The 18,016-nt window shown below is 42.9% G+C and overlaps 2 protein-coding genes across 2 annotated transcripts; both read left to right on the top strand.

Moving 5' to 3' along the window:
- The first annotated feature begins 4,766 nt into the window (after window positions 1-4,766).
- LOC138611643 (cysteine/serine-rich nuclear protein 1-like) lies at window positions 4,767-11,891 on the top strand. Its single transcript, XM_069684819.1, has 5 exons — window positions 4,767-4,869; window positions 7,137-7,339; window positions 8,427-8,689; window positions 8,773-9,069; window positions 10,373-11,891. Exons 2-5 carry the CDS (start codon window positions 7,138-7,140, stop codon window positions 11,327-11,329), a joined length of 1,719 nt encoding a protein of 572 aa, XP_069540920.1. The 5' UTR covers window positions 4,767-4,869; window position 7,137; the 3' UTR covers window positions 11,330-11,891.
- Window positions 11,892-12,062: 171 nt separating this feature from the next.
- On the top strand, window positions 12,063-17,464 carry LOC138611360 (Golgi reassembly-stacking protein 1-like). The gene is made up of 9 exons (XM_069684425.1): window positions 12,063-12,440; window positions 13,166-13,246; window positions 13,331-13,534; window positions 13,635-13,721; window positions 13,799-13,929; window positions 14,202-14,334; window positions 14,579-14,687; window positions 14,862-15,005; window positions 15,089-17,464. The coding sequence occupies exons 1-9, from the start codon at window positions 12,378-12,380 to the stop codon at window positions 15,634-15,636; spliced, it is 1,500 nt and encodes a 499-aa protein (XP_069540526.1). The 5' UTR covers window positions 12,063-12,377; the 3' UTR covers window positions 15,637-17,464.
- Window positions 17,465-18,016: the final 552 nt, after the last annotated feature.

Raw genomic sequence — 18,016 nt, 5'->3', positions numbered from 1 at the left:
CTAACGTGAGTATGCTATCAGCCCTGGACTGGCCCCAGGATCAGGCAGCCGTACTCTTGGCAAGAGGCCATCAGGGTGCCACAGGAAGCTCTCTGGTGTCGGCCCCTGAACTGATACCACCGCTCAGACAAAAGGATGGCAGTTGACGCATCACTTAAGGCGTCACTGTTGTGAAATTAAACCCAGAGTCTTTATCTGATGGCATTTTCCGAGTGGGGAAAGTGGCGTCTCTTTGTTAGAAGTTTGACTCACATTTGAGGTTAAAGGCATTAAAACGTGTGTCCTCTTGTCAGAAGGCAAAATCATGTCCAAATGAGAACAACATTTTCTGCCATATTTTGGTTTCATATGAAAATCTTTCTGAGCTGTTTAATCTGTGCTCTTTTCACTGAGTGCTAAAAGATGACAGGAGTAGTTTAAAGGTGAACTGACACCTGAATCTTTCGTCAGGTGAACAGCAAACATGGACAAACTGATCGTCAAAAGAGTTTTGTCACATCTGAAGTACAATTTGAGTCGACATAGTCAAATGTTTTGTCACGTTTTGTTGACTGCAGGTGTGACCTAGTTTTGTCAAGTGGAATCCCATACGTTAGAAGTATTTCAGGCCTCATTGGAAAACATTAATGTCATCACTTATTTTGAAATGTCAAAGTTAAGCAACATTTGATTTGAAATGTGAGAACAACGTCAGAACAGTCAGAGTGTAAATTTAATGAATACAACCAAATATGGCTGCACGGTGGTGCAGTGGTTAGCACTGTTGCCTCACAGTTAGAAGGTCCCTAGTTTGAATCCCAGTTCAGGTGTAGTGGTCCGTCTGTGTGGAATTTGTTCTCCCCGTGCATGTGTGGGTTCTTTCCGGTCACTACGGCTTCCTCCCACAGTCCAAAGACATGACAAGACAAGACATTGGTAACTCTAAATTGCCCGTAGGTGTGAATGTGAGTGTGCAAGGTTTACTCTCTCTATGTGTCAGCCCTGTGATTGACTGGTGATCAGTCCAGGGTGTACCCAGCCTCTCGCCCAATGACAGCTGGGATGAACTTCTGTAAGAAATGAGAAATGTCGACTTCCATATTCAACGCTGCCTGAAATCTCTACATCGCCCCTTCACCTTGAAAACACACAATTGTAGCATGAAATTTAACTATGGCACCGAAAAACCCTCTCTGTGCACATAAGAGAGTGATGAGTGCACCTATAGTCAAGAATCAGACAGGAACATGAGGTAAGAGATGTTACATTACAAATAAAATAAATATAGAAAATAATAATTATTTTTGAACAGTAGTAATTTAAAAGAAGATCATGACCACGTGAGGATCCTGGGATTATCGTACTGTATAACACAGTAACAGAAAAATCACCAGTGTGTGACACATTATCAAACTATGATCCCTGAACTCTGCTGTGCAGACACAAAACTACAAACAATGAGACATCTTAACAATTTATTTATTCCATCATTTATCCATCTATCCATCCGTCCATCCGTCCGTCCATCCATCCATCAATCCTTCCATCATTTATCCATCCATCTGTCCGTCGATCCATCCATCCATCCATCCATCCTTCCATCCATCCATCTGTCCGTCCGTCCATCCGTCCATCCATCCATCCACTATCCATCCATCCGTCTGTCCATCCACTATCCATCCATCCATCCATCCCTCCGTCCATCCGTCCATCCGTCCATCCATCCATCCATCCATCCATCCATCCATCCATCCATCCATCCTTCCATCATTTATCCATCCATCCATCCATCCATCCATCCATCCATCTATCCTCCCATCATTTATTCATCCATCTGTCCGTCGATCCATCCATCCATCCATCCATCCGTCCATCCATCTATCCACTATCCCTCCATCCGTCTGTCCATCCACTATCCTTCCATCATTTATCCATCCACCCATCCATCCATCCATCCATACATCTGTCCGTCCGTCCGTCCGTCCATCCATCCACTATCCATCCATCCGTCTGTCCATCCACTATCCATCCATCCATCCATCCATCCATCCATCCATCCATCCACTATCCATCCATCTGTCTGTCCATCCACTGTCCATCCACTGTCCATCCATCCATCCATCCATCCATCCATCTATCTATCTATCTATCTATCTATCTATCTATCTATCTATCTAATGTGTTGCTCATTTGGCACCTTACTGGACCACCTGATTGGAAAGCACTGACACTATCTGATACTTCCTGTTCAGCATCATGAAATCTGACACGTATCTTTACTAAAAGGAGTTAAATCCCTGCAATGGTATCCACAGAGAGGAAGGAGGAAATGGGCCACAGTTTCACACGCCTGAAGCTTTGTCAAACCATGTCAGTATATCTCTGAATGTGGGCCATCGCTGGCACGGCTTGACTTGAGAGAAACGGGGACACAAGAGCCGATGGCAGCAACCTGAGAGGAGGCCAGAATGTAGGCTGGCTATGTTATGTAACGTGGACTCTGGACTGACAGTGGTGGTTTACTGTCTGTGTAGATATGACAGAGGATCATCTGTCACAGAGAGGAAAAGTGTGGAAAGACTTAAAAAATGTAAATAAACCAAGTTGGGATTTTAGGCCAGGTGGACAGTAAGTTATAACAGAATACGTTTCATCTGAAAATGAGCATTAAAGTGCTCTTGGAGTGAAATATTAATTCTCCTCCATGAGTCATCTCTTTCTCTGTCAGAGCTGCATCAGTGTGGTCGGAGGACTCACACTGTGCGTGGTAACAGCCTGCAGTAGGAACAGGAAACTCCAACTGTATTGCACAAAATGTATTTATGGACAGGCAGTGTGATTGTGCTATAAATAGTCGCGTATCCTCACGTAGCACTTTGATCATGTGTTATTAGTAAGACACACTGACATCACAGACTGGATGAACCCTCAATCTGCAAAATCCTCCTTTAAATCAAACATTTTAATAAAGATTATTACAGTTAATCTCAAAGAGTCCAGGTTTGAGCTTCACTGTCTCCCCTGTGTTTACTCTCCATGCAGGTCAGTGGGATAGAAACACACACATGCACTAAAGTGATCCCGGAGAAAGTGGGTCACACTTTCATAACACACTTCCACCAAGCGCTGAGGTCGAGACGAGCCCTCCTCCCTCCAGCCGGAGTATTTGGACAAACTGTTATTTGGGTATTTGTGCGTGTGTGTATACATGTGTAGCAACATGAGGTCAAAGATCAATAGTGTTTTTAACTTGTCTTTCTGTTTATCTGTCTGTTGAGCATTTGCTCAGTGTGTTTGTAACTCCGAGCGCCGAGCCTCATTTCCTCTGTTGACAATAAATTAAAACATAACAGGGAAGCAGGAAGGAGGAAGATTTGTACACCCAAATCCATAATCCTCCCCATCAACAACTTCTACACTCTGCAGCGAGTTTCCTGGAGTTTAGGAGTGTCTGACTTGAATCACCATCACAGAGGTACAAGAGTGCGTCATAATACAATGATGCAAGATGAATACCTGGCAGAGTGTCTCATCTTTAATAGAGGCCTGATGATCATTTTAAGAGGGGTCTGAAGGCAGATTACACAGACACAAAAGACTAGACAGTCTATTGCAGTAATGACAGGAAATTAAACCTCAACTGAATAGTAAAGTTGAAATGTGTATACCAGACTTTTAAGACTTTGTGAACTATGACTTACATCCCTTGTTTTTGCCTTTAATTTGAAAGAAGGGAACTCAAACCACAAAAAATTTGATAGTTTCCAAATAAAATGTAAAAACAATGGCTACAATTCGTTTTCAACATGGCTACAATACAATATCTATTATTTAGTTGCTTTTTCTTTTGCTTTATCTTGGTAGCAGGGAAGTTAGGCTACTTGTAAAACAAAAAGTAATCTTAATATATAATAATAATAAAACTACCTAAAATACTGTGTATAATGTGTCGACCCTCAAAATATCACTTAGTTTCCTGTTTTATTGGATTAAAAAAAATCTAAGGAAATGATCAGATTAAAATGCTACTACAGGTCAAATGGCAAGTGCATGTCCATGTGTTTTAAGTCGTTTTACAATGGAGGCTGATTGTCCTTTGATTATCACCAGCTGGAGGTTGAAAAGTTATTAATTTACCATCACATCACCGGTTGTAACGCACAGACAGGGCTCTGTGGGCAGCAGTGACAGTTGTGTGCGTCTCCTGCCTCTGCGCGTGTCACCGTCTGCGTCAAAGCAGTCAGGGAGCCGCAGAGAGGAGTTATACGAGGCGAGATGATTCTCGTTCTCAGGAACTTCCGGTTTCGTCCGGCAGAAGCTTTAGCCGGCGAATTTTACGGTTTTTCATGGGTAAATTGAAAGCTATATATGTTTAAACTGAGGTGTAAGCTCGAAAATGACTTCGATTTTTAGCTGAAGTGTACGAGGTTTGGCTGTTTGAGTCTAAAAGACGTTTAACTGATTTGTAACTGACGAACGTTGGGATTTTAGTCTTTGGCTAGGCTTAAATTGAGCGTGTAGTTGCGTTATACTCAATTAAAACAATTGCTAGTGTTTTGTGAGGTGGCTCTTAAGTTAGTTCGCTTTTAGTTTAACATATAAGGTCTGAATTTCCTTACATTAACAACTGTATTGAACCGCTAGCTATCCTGACAGTTGTACGCATGTGCGTGGTCTGCCACAATACAAACGGATGGTATTCTCTTATATCGACGTGTTGTCTCTTTGGGAGCTCCCAGCCAGTCCTCTCATGTTCACACTGGTACTACTGTGAAGCTTCACATAAACACAGAGGGACACACAATGCTCAGCTGGCTGGACCGCGGACTAGACCCATAACTTCGTGTCAATTACAGCCTTCTTTGTTGTTATGCTGCGTTTTACTTCGTGGTAAGTAACTGACTGAAAAAACTGTTTAAGTTAAATAGGTTATGACCAATGGTTATGACAATGGTGTTTTATATGGTAAAGTTATCGTATTTATTGTTAGGACTTAGTATTCTGTTTATCAAGAAAAACTAAGCCTATAAATCTGTGAAATGTGGGTAAATATAGGTCCGTCTCTTTTAATTACAATGTTATACTAATACTATGCTACGATAAGTCCCACACAGCCTTAAATGAGTTCAAATGTTTTAACAAACTTCCAACCAAAGTAACAAGTACTTCACTCTGTGTCTGTGCTGCTCTGAAACAGCAGAGGAAGTTTGCTCTGCTTTAAACACAAAAGACAGACAAACAGACAGACAGACGGGGGTAACAGTGTTGTCATTGTAGCTGACATGATCACCGTGTGTCTCCGCGAGGGGTGAAGAGGTCACCTGCCTAATGACTGTTGTTGTGTTAAACAGGAAACTTCTCCTGCACTCCTCCAATCACATTCCTGCAGGGATTTAGACACAATAGTGAAATTAATACGAACTAATTCTGCGTCATGATAGTTTTTTCCACATATTGCGTCGCGACAAAGTGCCCTGCAGCCTTTAACTACTTGAGTGCATTAATACAGTATAGTCCACCCCCTTCACTCCCTCCTGTGTTCACGTGAACGCGCACGTGCACTGTGTGCTTTTGCTGCTTTGAACCTTTAAATTATAGATGTGTCTCAGTGGATACCTACGTGTACAGTAAAGTCTCTTCAAGCTGTCAGATATTTAATGAAATAAATGTGATGTAACTGGGACAAAAGGCAGCTATTTACATGCAGCAATGCACCGTTAATTAGAGCTTCTGTCAGTTTATATTTAGGGATATTAAACAGTCATGCAATAGTGTGTTTTTCCTGCAGAGATAAATCTCTTTACACCTCACTGCAGCAGAGCGTCATACAGTGTAAACAGTGCGATGGCACAAGAAGCTGTCTCTTGTTTCACCTCTTATTTGCTGATGGATCCAGGAAGTTGTTCACTCTGAGTGCACACACACAACCACACACACAGCCTCACTGGTTTAACTATTTGCTTACTACAGACAATCAGAAGCTGTTTGTGGATGCAGAATTAAACACACATGCTGCTCTGTTTTCAGGGGCTCGTGTTAGAGCATCTGGAAGTCTGATATAAAGAAAAGTAACATTTTTATTTCTGATTATTAAGTCTGCAGACTTGAAAGAATAAGAGCAGGCTGATTTGACTCTTTTCTATCAGAAAAATCGAACCAAACTACAGCTGAAGTGAACAACTGACAAGTCACACAAATAAATCAGCAACTATTGTGATCATTTATTGTTATTGAAGAAAAAAATGCGGATCCCATCTTCTTAAATGGAAATATTTGCTGGTTCACTCGACTTCGGTGACATGAAACAGAATATTTATGTAGAGTTGCTCTGTAAAAACAGGACATTTGAATATAACAACTTTGGTTTATGGTAATTATGTTGTGAAACGGTTTGTTGCAGCTTGCCTGGCGTCTGATCGGCCATAGGTTCCCGTTGTTTGCACAAATGAATGAACAGTTTCCTCACTCATTCTGCTAACTTGACTTGTGCAACAGTCTATTAACAGCTTCTCTTTACCAACACCGCTCTCATTAGTGACACAATCCGCCTGGATTTTCTCTTTTCTTAGAAGCTTTGAACAGCCCTGCTCAGGTTTGTAACCCTGAAATTACTCATGTTTGGATTCCTTTTCCATGTTCACATCCAAAAATAGCAGCCACTTGAACCATTACACCCCCTCAGTCCTCAGCAGGCAGCCATTGGACGCTCCGTTTCCAAGTATTCTCCACAAAAAACTTGAGGAATCACAGGAATGTTAATTACTCTGCAGGGAGAAGAAAAAGAACCGTTCGGTTTTTTTTTGTTTTTTGTTACTCTCTCAAGTGCTCAGCTGGTCGTAAACCATTACAGGACTTCAGGTCATATTTGTCCTCATATGAAACATCAGATAATCGCTATCAAGATGCAATTAGCTTAAACAAACTTGTGCGCTGAAACCGGCTCAACCGGCAGGAAAGAGGCCTCATTCCTGCAGCTGTCATGCTCAAAAGATGGATTGTTTTTACTGTGTACATTTGGGCTTTAAAACCGGAGAGGAAAGACATCTTTATAGCTGTGTTACCAGATTATTACTTTATTATTCATTCATTCATTTTCATGGGAAAGCCGCTGTCTGTATGTCTGTGCATTTATCACCTTTTTCTTTGTGTTCACGCAGAATGTACTTCAACCACCACAGCCAAACAATGAGAGGCATCCTGAAGAGAAAGTTCGCAGAGGTAGACGACCATCCCTGCTACTCCTCCTCCTCCTCCTCTCCCTCCCCTGCCTCCTCAGAGTGGGAGTCAGACGGGGAGAGCAGCCCCTCTGAAAACCGAGATGTCACACCTCGCAGTCCGTCTCCAGCCTCCAGTTTACCCCGTGAGTTTTCAAACCCTCAACCGCCGTGTAATTAATTTCCGCCCCTCTTTCAAATAATGCAAACCTCTTCCTTATCAGGCCTTTTTCCCCATCAGGGTTTTATAGGAGTGTCTCTTATCAGCCTGCAGCAGCGCTCGTGTGAAACGCTAACTTAAGGGCTGCTCTAGATAATAATGCACATTGAATGGCTCGCCTCTGCCCGCTCGGGTGGAGCATCATTTGCCTGAGCAATAGGATGTTGTGGAATCGATTTGAATAGCAAGGTCCCTTCAAACAAGTCATATCAAACGGCCTCATTAAGCTATCACAGAGCTGCAATGGAGGATAACAACATAATCTGCAGTTATTGTTGTACAGTGTTAAATGCAGGCCTGGTTTTTTCTGCTCAGTTGAGTCACGGTGCAAACAGTGCCACAGTGTGGAGCTGTGCAGGCACACACGGCAGCTGAGACGAGCTGAGTCAGCTGCTCTCAGTTGTTTACTGACTTTGGGAACAAGAGTTCAGCCTCAGTTATGTGAGATCATTTGTTGAAGCCAAAGTGTTAAAACAAACAGCAGGATGATTAATGAAGACTGAACCAGAATAGATGCTAATAAGAGTCATAAGTTATAATTATTTTCTAGTAAACCTTCAAAGAACAGCATGATTCTTGTTTACTTCTTCTAGTTCTGTTGATCTGTCTGCTGTCCTGATACACCCTCTGCCTGGTATTTCCTCCACACATGTATGTTGAACTACAGACCCAGGTCACTGCGGTGAAGCACCTGTAGTGTGTCACCTGGTGGCCACTCAGAGACCTGCAGAAGACTAAACCTTAAGCCTGCATAGAGGAGTCATTTCTTGAAATTCCATCAATCCATCTATTATCTATACTGCTGGAGCCTATCCCAGCTGTCATTGGGCGAGAGGCGGGGTACACCCTGGACTGATCACCTGTCAATCACAGGGCTGACACACAGACAACCTTTCAAAACTGGACTAGTCTGACAGCTGGCTCTTATTGTCTCTGTATATTGTTATGATCTCACTTGTTACAGCCTCAAACTTCTCCTCATCTTTGGTGTCTCTTTTTCTTAACCCAACCAGTTCGGTCCATCCTGAAGAGGCCGAAGCTTGCAGGCTCACAGAGCAACGTGCGCTTCGACCAGGTGACCGTGTTCAGTTTCCCGCGCTGTCAGGGCTTCACCAGCGTGCCCAGCCGAGGAGGGGCCACCCTGGGCATGGTGCGGACACACAGCAGCCTCCAGAGATTCACGATGACAGAGCACGCACTGGAGCAGCAGCACAGACGCAGAGAGAGGCTCAGAGAACGACTGAGAGAGGAGCGGATGGAGGCAGTGAGACACAAAGTGAGTGCACTACATGTTTACATTAGTCTGCTCTGCTCATCTACACAGCAGTCGTCTTACTTTATCTGTTGTTCCGCCTCTAGTTGATCTGCAGCGGGGCCGTTGACCAGAGAGAAGCAGACGGGCTCTCGATGGATCAAACCCCAGATGAAGACGTCCACGTTAGTGACGCTGAGCTGGAGGAGGGAAGTTTCCTTCAGCCGTTCTCCTCCAGACAGCGGCAGGCTCTCCTGCAGGCCGCGGGGGTGAAGCGGATCGACCGGGACGAGAAGAGGCAGCTCCACGCCCTGCGAGTCTCCAGGGAGGCCTGTGGATGTGACTGCCAGGGCTTCTGTGAGCCGGAGACCTGCGCCTGCAGTCTGGCAGGAATCAAGTGCCAGGTACGACACAGACACAGAAACTACTTCAACCTCCAACAGCTGATTATAGACTTGAATTTCATGTTTTATTCATGCTGGTTAAAGCTCTCATATGAATCAGTCAATTACAGGTTGCAGTGTTTAGTGAAGAGAGTGGCATAAAAATAGTTGGGTGCTGAGGAGCCCTTCACAGATGATCTCAAGCACCCCTTCATTGAAACACACCATCATGTTCAAAATGTGTACATTTGGCCATTGGTTGCTTAACACTGTCAATGATAAAGAAAACAAAAAACTTTATTTATAAAGTTCAACTGGCAACATGTGACTACCCTTATGACTGACAACGACTAGCAGAAGCTGACCTGTTCAGACATCTAACCATTAAAGCTCTCCATTTCCACCATTATAAGCATTCCCCCATTTTAACCATTAATTTATGACTTTAGGCAAATTATTTGTGTCCATTACTTTAAGCTAACATTAACATTTCTCATGTTAACCATGCATCCATTACTTTTAGCCCTTTTTAACATCAGCAACTCAACCATATATCAGTACTTTAGATTCAAGAGTCAGGATTCGAGACGTTTATTGTCACTTCAGTTATACAAGTACAACTGTGTCAAATTCTTATGCTGAGAGGCTCCAATTACAAGGGTTAATATTAGATTTAAGGGACATATAAAATATAATAAAATAAAATATATTAACAAAAAAAGATTCAGTAATAAAACAAACAAACAAAAAAAATGACATTTAAGAAATCTGTACGTTTTTCAAAATGAATGCAACATAGGCAAAATATACACATTTAAGGCAGAGGCAGAAAAATACATGCACTGGTAGGTATTGCACATTCAGCTAACTATCTAAGCCATGTATCCATCACTAAAGCTAACCTAACCTACTTCAACCCTTTATTTGTAATTTCAGATAACTATTTCAATAAAGTTTATAACTTTTAATGAAAACAAAAAAATAAACAGCAGCTGAATGAAACTGAAAAATTTTAAACTTTATTGCGAGTGCTGACGCCTTTATGCGTACAGTATAACCTTTGAGTCGGCGCCGTTAACCTCTGTAGAGTTTTTGAGTTGAACACGCCAGCTCTTTCTTTGTTTGTGCAGCTAACTATTTAAACCATGCATCCATTACATTTAGCTAATGTTATCACTTTCCTTAGCACTACTGTAAGAAGTAGAAAATTGCAGATAAACTTTGATTAATGTGCAAAAATTTGACTTGCATTTGCTTCTTAGTGACTGTTGACTTCAGATCCCAGTGTCAATACTTTTCTCTCTCTGCTGTCTTTTACAAACAGGTGGACCGCTTCAGCTTCCCATGTGGCTGCAGTAAGGATGGCTGTGCGAACACTCAGGGACGCATCGAGTTCAACTCCAGACGTGTGCAGACTCACTACATCCACACCGCCATGAGACTCGACCTGGAGAGGAGACTGCAAAACGATACGCTGAGCCAGGAGGAGCAGACAGGAGGAGACCTGCAGGAGCACGTGGAGCAGGTTGAGCCAGTGCAGAGTGTTCAGGACAAGAGCTGCCCCTTTGGGTTCGCCATGGAGGACGATGGCCTCCCTCTCACCATGCCCACCACTCCTTCCTTTCATTTCATCCCAGAGCGGGTGATCGTGGAGGAGAACAGCTGCAGCAGCGACATGACCGAGTCCTCCTGCTCCTCCTCTGACTCTGATGCAGCAGGAGGCCTCAACGGGAGTCAGAGTCTACCTGAAGTCGATGGAGGGTTGGCGCGAGCCCTCAACATCTGTGACTCTGAAAGTGAGAACTACTCTACGTGCAGCCAGCTGAGGCACACAGGAGGAGGAGAACCTCTGATGCAGCACAGCAGTCACTCTGACAGTTTGGGACCACTGACGGGGAACACATTCACAGACAACATGAGCAGGACTTCACTGACAGATTACCTCGACGAGAATGCAAACCAGTCCAGAGACTTCTTTGACGCTGACTCTCTCGAGGGCTTCCCCCGCACCCCCTCCCCCACTGTGGATTACTCCTCGGGCATGTACATGGACCTGAGTCTCTCCTCCGACTCCGACCTGGAGTTCTTCGACAGCGACTACACCTCTGGACCTCTGCACAGCTCTTTCAAAGTACACAGACACCTGGACAGCTTTTACCAGCTGCAGCTGTTCAGCTCAGCGAATCTGCCACAGTACGAGTCGAGCACCTACCTCCTGGAGTCTCTGATCGGCCTGACTGAAACGAGCCCAGAGCAGGTCATCGATACTCAGCTGTTATAGCTGAATCACAGCCTTCTGACATAAGAAGAAACTGTGTAAAAGATTTTAAATGTATGAAGCACTGTATGTATTTGTAAGAATATTTCAATGTACAAAGAATGATTGATGGAATATTTTTTCTTAGCTGGATATTTTTTTCTATTGCCTAAAGAATAATTTGCCTTTATTTCACAGAAAACACACTTGAGGAAGTAATATATGTCTCATTTTTTTTTATATCCCCTAACCGACATAATCATCTCTGAAATGATATTTAATTTCTTATATTATGGCCACAGATATTTGGATCAGACAGAAGGCGTGCTAAACAGCCTAATTATTGCTCATTGCAAGGAAAGCTGGAGCGTTCTCCTGTTACCTCTGATCTCAGCAATGACATATTTTTGCAGGCAGCTGGCCATGGTATAAGAGGGATAATCCATTTTAAAGCATGCAGTAATATAAAAATAACAAAAAAATTACTGCCTGCCTTATTTTGGATTGTCCCAAATATGCTCCACAATGTGTTTGTTTATAATAACTCTGTAATGGAGTAATAAAATAAAACATTTTTATTTATTTATTCCCTGATTTCAAAGTGGTATTTTCCCTATTCATCCAGTACATGTGAGGATGCCAGAGCTAGGCAAGCATCAATAATGATGATGATTACAATGATGTTCATTGAGCACTCTTATCTGTCCATCAACTATCTAACTCAGTCTAATGCTCATCCAATGACTGTTTCAGAAAATATCACGTTAAAGAACTTTGCATTATAGCTGCAACGATTAAAAGAAAATGAATCTCCTAAGGTTAGAACAAGTGCCCTGCATTAGCAAAACGCATGTATACGTATAATACCGACGACGGGACCTAAAGCCGCTTAGCTATACTAAAAAGAAGATTTTGCTGAGTGCGCATGCGCCCCCATTCTTCCTGTTTGATACTAGCGATGTTCGATTGTTTTGGACTGCAGACAAGATGGCCGCGGACTGTCAGCCGAAATAATTCTCACATACTCACATTTTCTGTTAAATAAGCTTAGAATTCAAAGTTTCTCGCAGAAATGGGTTTGTCACAGAGTTCGGAAGCATCCGAGGGAGGGACGTATGGATATCACGTGCACGGCGTAAGAAATAATTCAGTTTAATTTCTATTTGGAACAGCGTGTACAGCAGCTTATCATGAACTGTTTCAGTATGCTAACAGAGAGCTAGCCAAAGTTCCTGCAGACCTACCGGTCAAACCTGATGAGCTGGCACTGTTTATCTGCTATTCCAAGTCTTCACAATGCAACAGAACTTAAATCAATTTATTTATTTATCTACGGAGATTTGGGCTTGAAACGTATCTTAAAGAAAATCATCCATCAATCTTCAATGAATATTACTAATATTATTTTTGTTTAAGTCAAAGTCGCTAAGAACTAGATGAACGTCTGGAGCTCAATGCCTTGATTTATATGTGTTTTTTTGTTTTGTTTTTTTACCGTGAGGGTAAATAAAAATAAATAAATATAATAATACTTTTATTGGCCTCCGATAAATCGACTCACTTCAACCTACAGTAACGTGATATGACGGCACATTAATTGTGAAATGATCAGTGGGCTGATAAGTCGATTGAGAGAGATTAAGCGGAAGTGTTGCAAATGCTTTGTAAGGGAGGGGATTTCAATCGATCAGACTTGTCAGACTTTATTTATTTAGCACTTTTCATACATCTAAAATGTAGCACTAAGGGCTTTACATAGACAGTAAATAAATAACAAAATAAAAACAATCAGCATCCCCACCCCCTAATTCACGCACAAGGCTTAATAAAGGCTAAACATGGTAAATGTTGGTTTGACAGGTGCAGCCGAATTCCCCTGCAGAAAATGCCGGACTGCAGCCCTTCTTTGACTTCATTCTTTCTCTGGACAACAGACGACTGGTAATTGCTACAGGGTGGTCATAAATAAATAGGTAGTAAGGTAGCAGCCTATGTTTTTTGACCCCTCTCATTACTGTTCACCAGAATGAGGAGAATGAGCAGCTGAAGGAGGTTCTGAAAGCCAACATGGAGAGAGCAGTGAAGATGGAGGTGTACAGCACTAAAACACTGAGGGTACGTGAGCTGGAGGTGATGCCCAGTAACATGTGGGGAGGACAGGGCCTGCTGGGCGCCAGTGTTCGCTTCTGCAGCTACCAAGGAGCCAACGAGAATGTCTGGCACGTTCTGGTGGGTATCAATTTACTTTACTCTGACATGAATTTCTGCACTCATCACCCACTTAGAGCTTCATCTACAGTTTGCTAACTTAGATTTTTTTTGTCAATAGGATGTGGAAGCCAGTTCTCCTGCTGCGCTGGCAGGGCTTCTGCCTCACGACGACTACATCGTTGGAGCAGATCAAGTGATGCAAGATGTAAGACTCCTTTTCGTATCATGCTTTATTGTTAAGTTGTTGCTGAGTTGTTATTAATTCAAGCTTCTGATTTCCAGTCAGAAGACTTCTTCTCGCTGATTGAGGCCCATGAGGGGAAGCCCCTGAAGCTGCTGGTGTACAACACACAAACAGACGGCTGCAGAGAGGTGGTGGTCACACCAAACGGAGCGTGGGGCGGAGAGGGCAGGTACGAGACGATACAGACACTACAGAAAAAAGTATTCAGGGAGACTAATCGCAGAGTACCTCTGCATTTCACATTTAATACGTTTATTTTCTTGTCTTAGAACATTTAATGAAATAAGTTATTCAGATTAATCAGCCACTGTGTCAGTCGGCCGTTCATCAGCAATGAAGCTTTTTGAAATTCAAAGAATTATTTCAGGTGATGAAATGTATGAAGTGATGAAAGGTTGTGTTATAAATGTTTTTTAAACATTTAAAAATGTGTGCTCACAGTTTGGGTTGTGGCATTGGTTACGGTTACTTGCACCGAATACCAGCAATTCCTGAAGTCTCCACGGAAACGCCTTCCCCCCCTGCTCCTGAGGAGGAACCGTCTCCCATGCCTCCTGCCCACGGATTCACAGAGGTTAATATAATTGCACACTTAACACATTTTAATGTTGCAACTAAAAAAAAGCTATAAATTATATTTGAGAAGCTGAAATCAACAATGTTAAACATATTTGCAAGATAAAACACTTCAATGCCTTAGATCTTACAGAACATGTTCCATTAAATCAGCTGCTAGTTTAACAATAGACTGACTAAATGTCCTCTTACATGAGATCAAACTATCTGTTGCAACAGCACTTATTTCTGTTTGTTTTCAGGCACCTCTGATGGCACCTTCATACCAAAGTGAGGACGTGTTGGACGTGGACCAAGTCAACCTGCAGGAGGCTCCTCTACCTCCACCTGTGCAGAGAGTCATGGACCCCGGTCAGTACAGAAATTAAACAGAAAAGTAAAACAATAATGAAGAAAGAAAAAACAAAGCAACAAAGCAAACAACATGCTGGAACTGCAGTGAAATGTCCCTTCAAATAAGAAAACAAAAGGGGGTTAGCATGTACGTAAAAATCTTACCTGCAGCTGTCTTGTTTGTTTCTCCAGGTTTCTCAGACTCTGAAGGGGCCGTGATGAACCCTGACCCCGCAGACCTGCTGGACAGACTGGATCTGTCCATGTCGTCCATCGACATGACCAACACCTCGCTGGCTATGCACGAGGAGAAGGAGGGAGACATCTCTGGCATTGGTAAGTTCATACTGTTGTCCTGCAGGTTTCAATATAAGATTTGAAACACAGGATATCGACTCAGTTTGTCTCCTGTCTTGCAGAGGAGCTGGAGGACAGTGTGCTGATTGCAACATCAGCAGATGACCAAACACTCGAGCTGAGCTCCGAGGCCGCCATGGACCTCACCTCTGCTCTCTCTTCCAACGACACTCTGTCAGATTCAGGCGACCCACCAGCTGAAACTTCTCATCTCCTCACAGAGGCCACAGACCCGCCTGTCTCTCTGCCTGAGTCCAGTGATAGCCCACCTATAGGTGCATCTCCTCTCCCTGTAGAGTCCCCCGAGCCTCCTGCTGAGCCTCCCGCTGAAGACCCTCCCGCCGAAGACCCTCCTGCCGAAGTCCCTCCCGCCGAAGTCCCTCCCACTGAGCCTCCTGCTGAGGCGTCTGTCACCGCTGAAGACCTCCCCTGCCCGTCTCCCGTCGACCTCCTCCAATCCTCCATTGTGAGCGAGACGATGTCAGACGATTCTCTCACTCAGGCCGTCGAGGATGCAGCAGGGCCAGAGGAGGAATCTGCAGAGCCGCTAGACTCGGCTCCTGCTGTGGAGAGCGATGAGGAGGAACCAGAAGAGCAGCATCTTGAGTAAGCTCACACCAGGCCGTAAGCACAGTTCAGAGAGAAGCTGACAATCACTGGGGCTTTTTTAGAGAAACACTATAAAGGAAACAGGACAGAGCAAGGGAAACGCTGATAGTCTTACAGTCAGGTGCCTGTTTACACCTGGTATTAACATGCATCCTGAGTGAGCCGATCACAAGTGCTCAGCTGAAGTAAGGCTGTCAAAGCATTAACAGGTGGTCTGCAACATATTTGTCCAGATTCTTTTAGCACTGTGTGCGCTTAGGCCGGAGTTACACTTGCTTTTTAACCATTCGCCATACTGTTTGTGTCAGGAACATAATTGTTCACATTCTTGGTTATACACTACACATGTTACTGGAGGATACCTCTAGAGGTCACACTAGAGAGCTCAGGCCGTATACAGTATATCTCAGAACATCGTGACAGGGCCTCTGCCTGCGATAGCCTGATAGCGCCTGAGAAAAGTGACCCACAGGCAGTTCATCAAAGTTTATCATGAAGCATTAAGGACACAGACTTTTTAAATTGTAGATCTCTGTGTTAAGCACACTGATACACCTGCATCTGTGTCACTGTTAACAGACTCCAGTCTGCTGTGAAGCTCATTTACTTCACTGATAAACCACCGAACAGATCAGTGATCAAACAGTTTTAAATCATGCAGAAACTTCTGTTTATATTCAGCCGCACCCTCTCGCTTCCTCGTCCACATGAACTCGCTCTCTCTGCTGCGAGTCTGAAACACAGTTTTTTATTTGTTATTTTTTATAATGATGTAAGCTTAGTGTTAATTAGCGTAAACAGCGGGGTCAAGTGGTCCCTGCAGACTCAGTCTAATGCCAGATGTAAACAGCTGTCCACCTGTGATCACACAGGACGCATGTTAATACCTTATGCAAACAGGCTCAGTGTGTTTGGCTCCTTTAGGTCAGTGACACAGAAACCAGCTAGCTTTTAATACAAGTAGGAAAAACACTGTTTTAAATATGTAAGAATTTCCAGTTACTGCCTATAAGGTCATAACGTGATGTTTCCCCTTCTGACGCTAAATTAGAATTTATACGGGTGATGAGACTTTGCCTCTGTTTTACACTAATGCTGTGTGTACTTGAACACTTCCAAAGATAAACACATACATTCACTGAGGCGAAGCCCAGCTGCACCTTAATGTTCAAACACTATCTAAGTTTAAAGCGAACAGCTGCTGCAGCCTCTTGGTGCAGGAATGCATCTGCTGTCAACCAGCAAATAAGGATGAACACAAATCTTTTTTTAATTGGTTCATGATAATATTAGAAGAGTTTTCTTACTTAATGTCCCAGGTAAAGTGGGTTTTTTTCTGTGTTATGAGGGAAATGTTTGGTTTTTTTTTTTTACCCCAGGTTTGATGAGGTCAGTATGTTTTAAACGCTGTCTTTACCTTGATTCTTGAAGCCATGCAGCCTGTGACCTGTTTGAAAAGACTTTTTACTGCTTGTATCGATGACATTTTGTCCCCACATCTCATTTAAAACAATCTAACTTTGTAATTATTGTGATCTATGCAACAGTAGACGAGTGCTGCCTTTGATATGACATGTAACGTGTACATCAAATAGACGTTTCATATACAGGAAGTCTGATGATAGCGATGCTGCTGATGTAATTGTTTTATGTTTTTTTTAGGGGGATTCTTAATGTTTTTCACAGTCGACGTAGATGCTAGTGTGTAAAATAAGGAAAAGTATTTTTGCAGATATTTTATCAAGTAATTGTATGTTTTATTAGGAATGAGTGCGGAGTCGTTTGATGAATGTGAACGGGGTGAATCTGATGGATAAACAATCATATCACTTGACTTAAGAAAAGAAAGAAGTTGTCCCTTGTGTGTTTTTTTTCTTTTTTCACACTCAGCTGAAACACAGACTGTATAAAAAGATGGACGACATGACAGCTCCCTAAAAGTGAAGCCAAACCCTCTCTATCGCCCCCTGCTGACTGGCTGCAGTATAGGTCATAGAGCCCACCTCCTCCATGTTAACAGATGGGACATGAGTCAAACTATGAAATTGAAACACACGTCAAATACTTGTTTGTCAAACATGGTTTCTGTCATTATAGTTAGTTCTTATCATGCTGATTTACGTCCAAGTGTTCATTTTTCTGACAAGTTTATTTTTAATTAGTTATTTGATGCTGTAAAAAGGATGATTGACAGCTATGTTGACAAATACGGCTCCTGCAGCTGATCTGTTCTGGATTAGCAGACTAGAAGTTTTTCCCTCCTTCGTTTTAAAAAAAAACCTGTCCACACAAGCACGGTTATAAAAAAAGAAAATCCCTGTCCAAATGAAAACACAGAAAGACAACAGAAACGCTGGCCCACAGGCGGCGATATAACCCGG

The sequence above is a fragment of the Semicossyphus pulcher genome, unplaced genomic scaffold (assembly GCF_022749685.1).
Source record: "Semicossyphus pulcher isolate SPU_LCO1_2020_fin unplaced genomic scaffold, fSemPul1.0.p SCAF_7, whole genome shotgun sequence".
NCBI lineage: Eukaryota > Metazoa > Chordata > Actinopteri > Labriformes > Labridae > Semicossyphus > Semicossyphus pulcher.
Note: the sequence above shows the minus strand (reverse complement) of the source record. Positions and strands in the feature narration are given on the sequence as shown.

Coding starts and splice junctions, on each gene's coding strand:
- LOC138611643 (XM_069684819.1), top strand. CDS start 7,138: ATGTACTTCAACCACCACAGCCAAACAATGAGAGGCATCCTGAAGAGA. Junction 8,690..8,772: donor TGGAGGCAGTGAGACACAAA/GTGAGTGCACTA, acceptor TTCCGCCTCTAG/TTGATCTGCAGCGGGGCCGT. Junction 9,070..10,372: donor TGGCAGGAATCAAGTGCCAG/GTACGACACAGA, acceptor TTTTACAAACAG/GTGGACCGCTTCAGCTTCCC.
- LOC138611360 (XM_069684425.1), top strand. CDS start 12,378: ATGGGTTTGTCACAGAGTTCGGAAGCATCCGAGGGAGGGACGTATGGA. Junction 13,247..13,330: donor CTCTGGACAACAGACGACTG/GTAATTGCTACA, acceptor ACTGTTCACCAG/AATGAGGAGAATGAGCAGCT. Junction 14,688..14,861: donor GCAGAGAGTCATGGACCCCG/GTCAGTACAGAA, acceptor TTGTTTCTCCAG/GTTTCTCAGACTCTGAAGGG.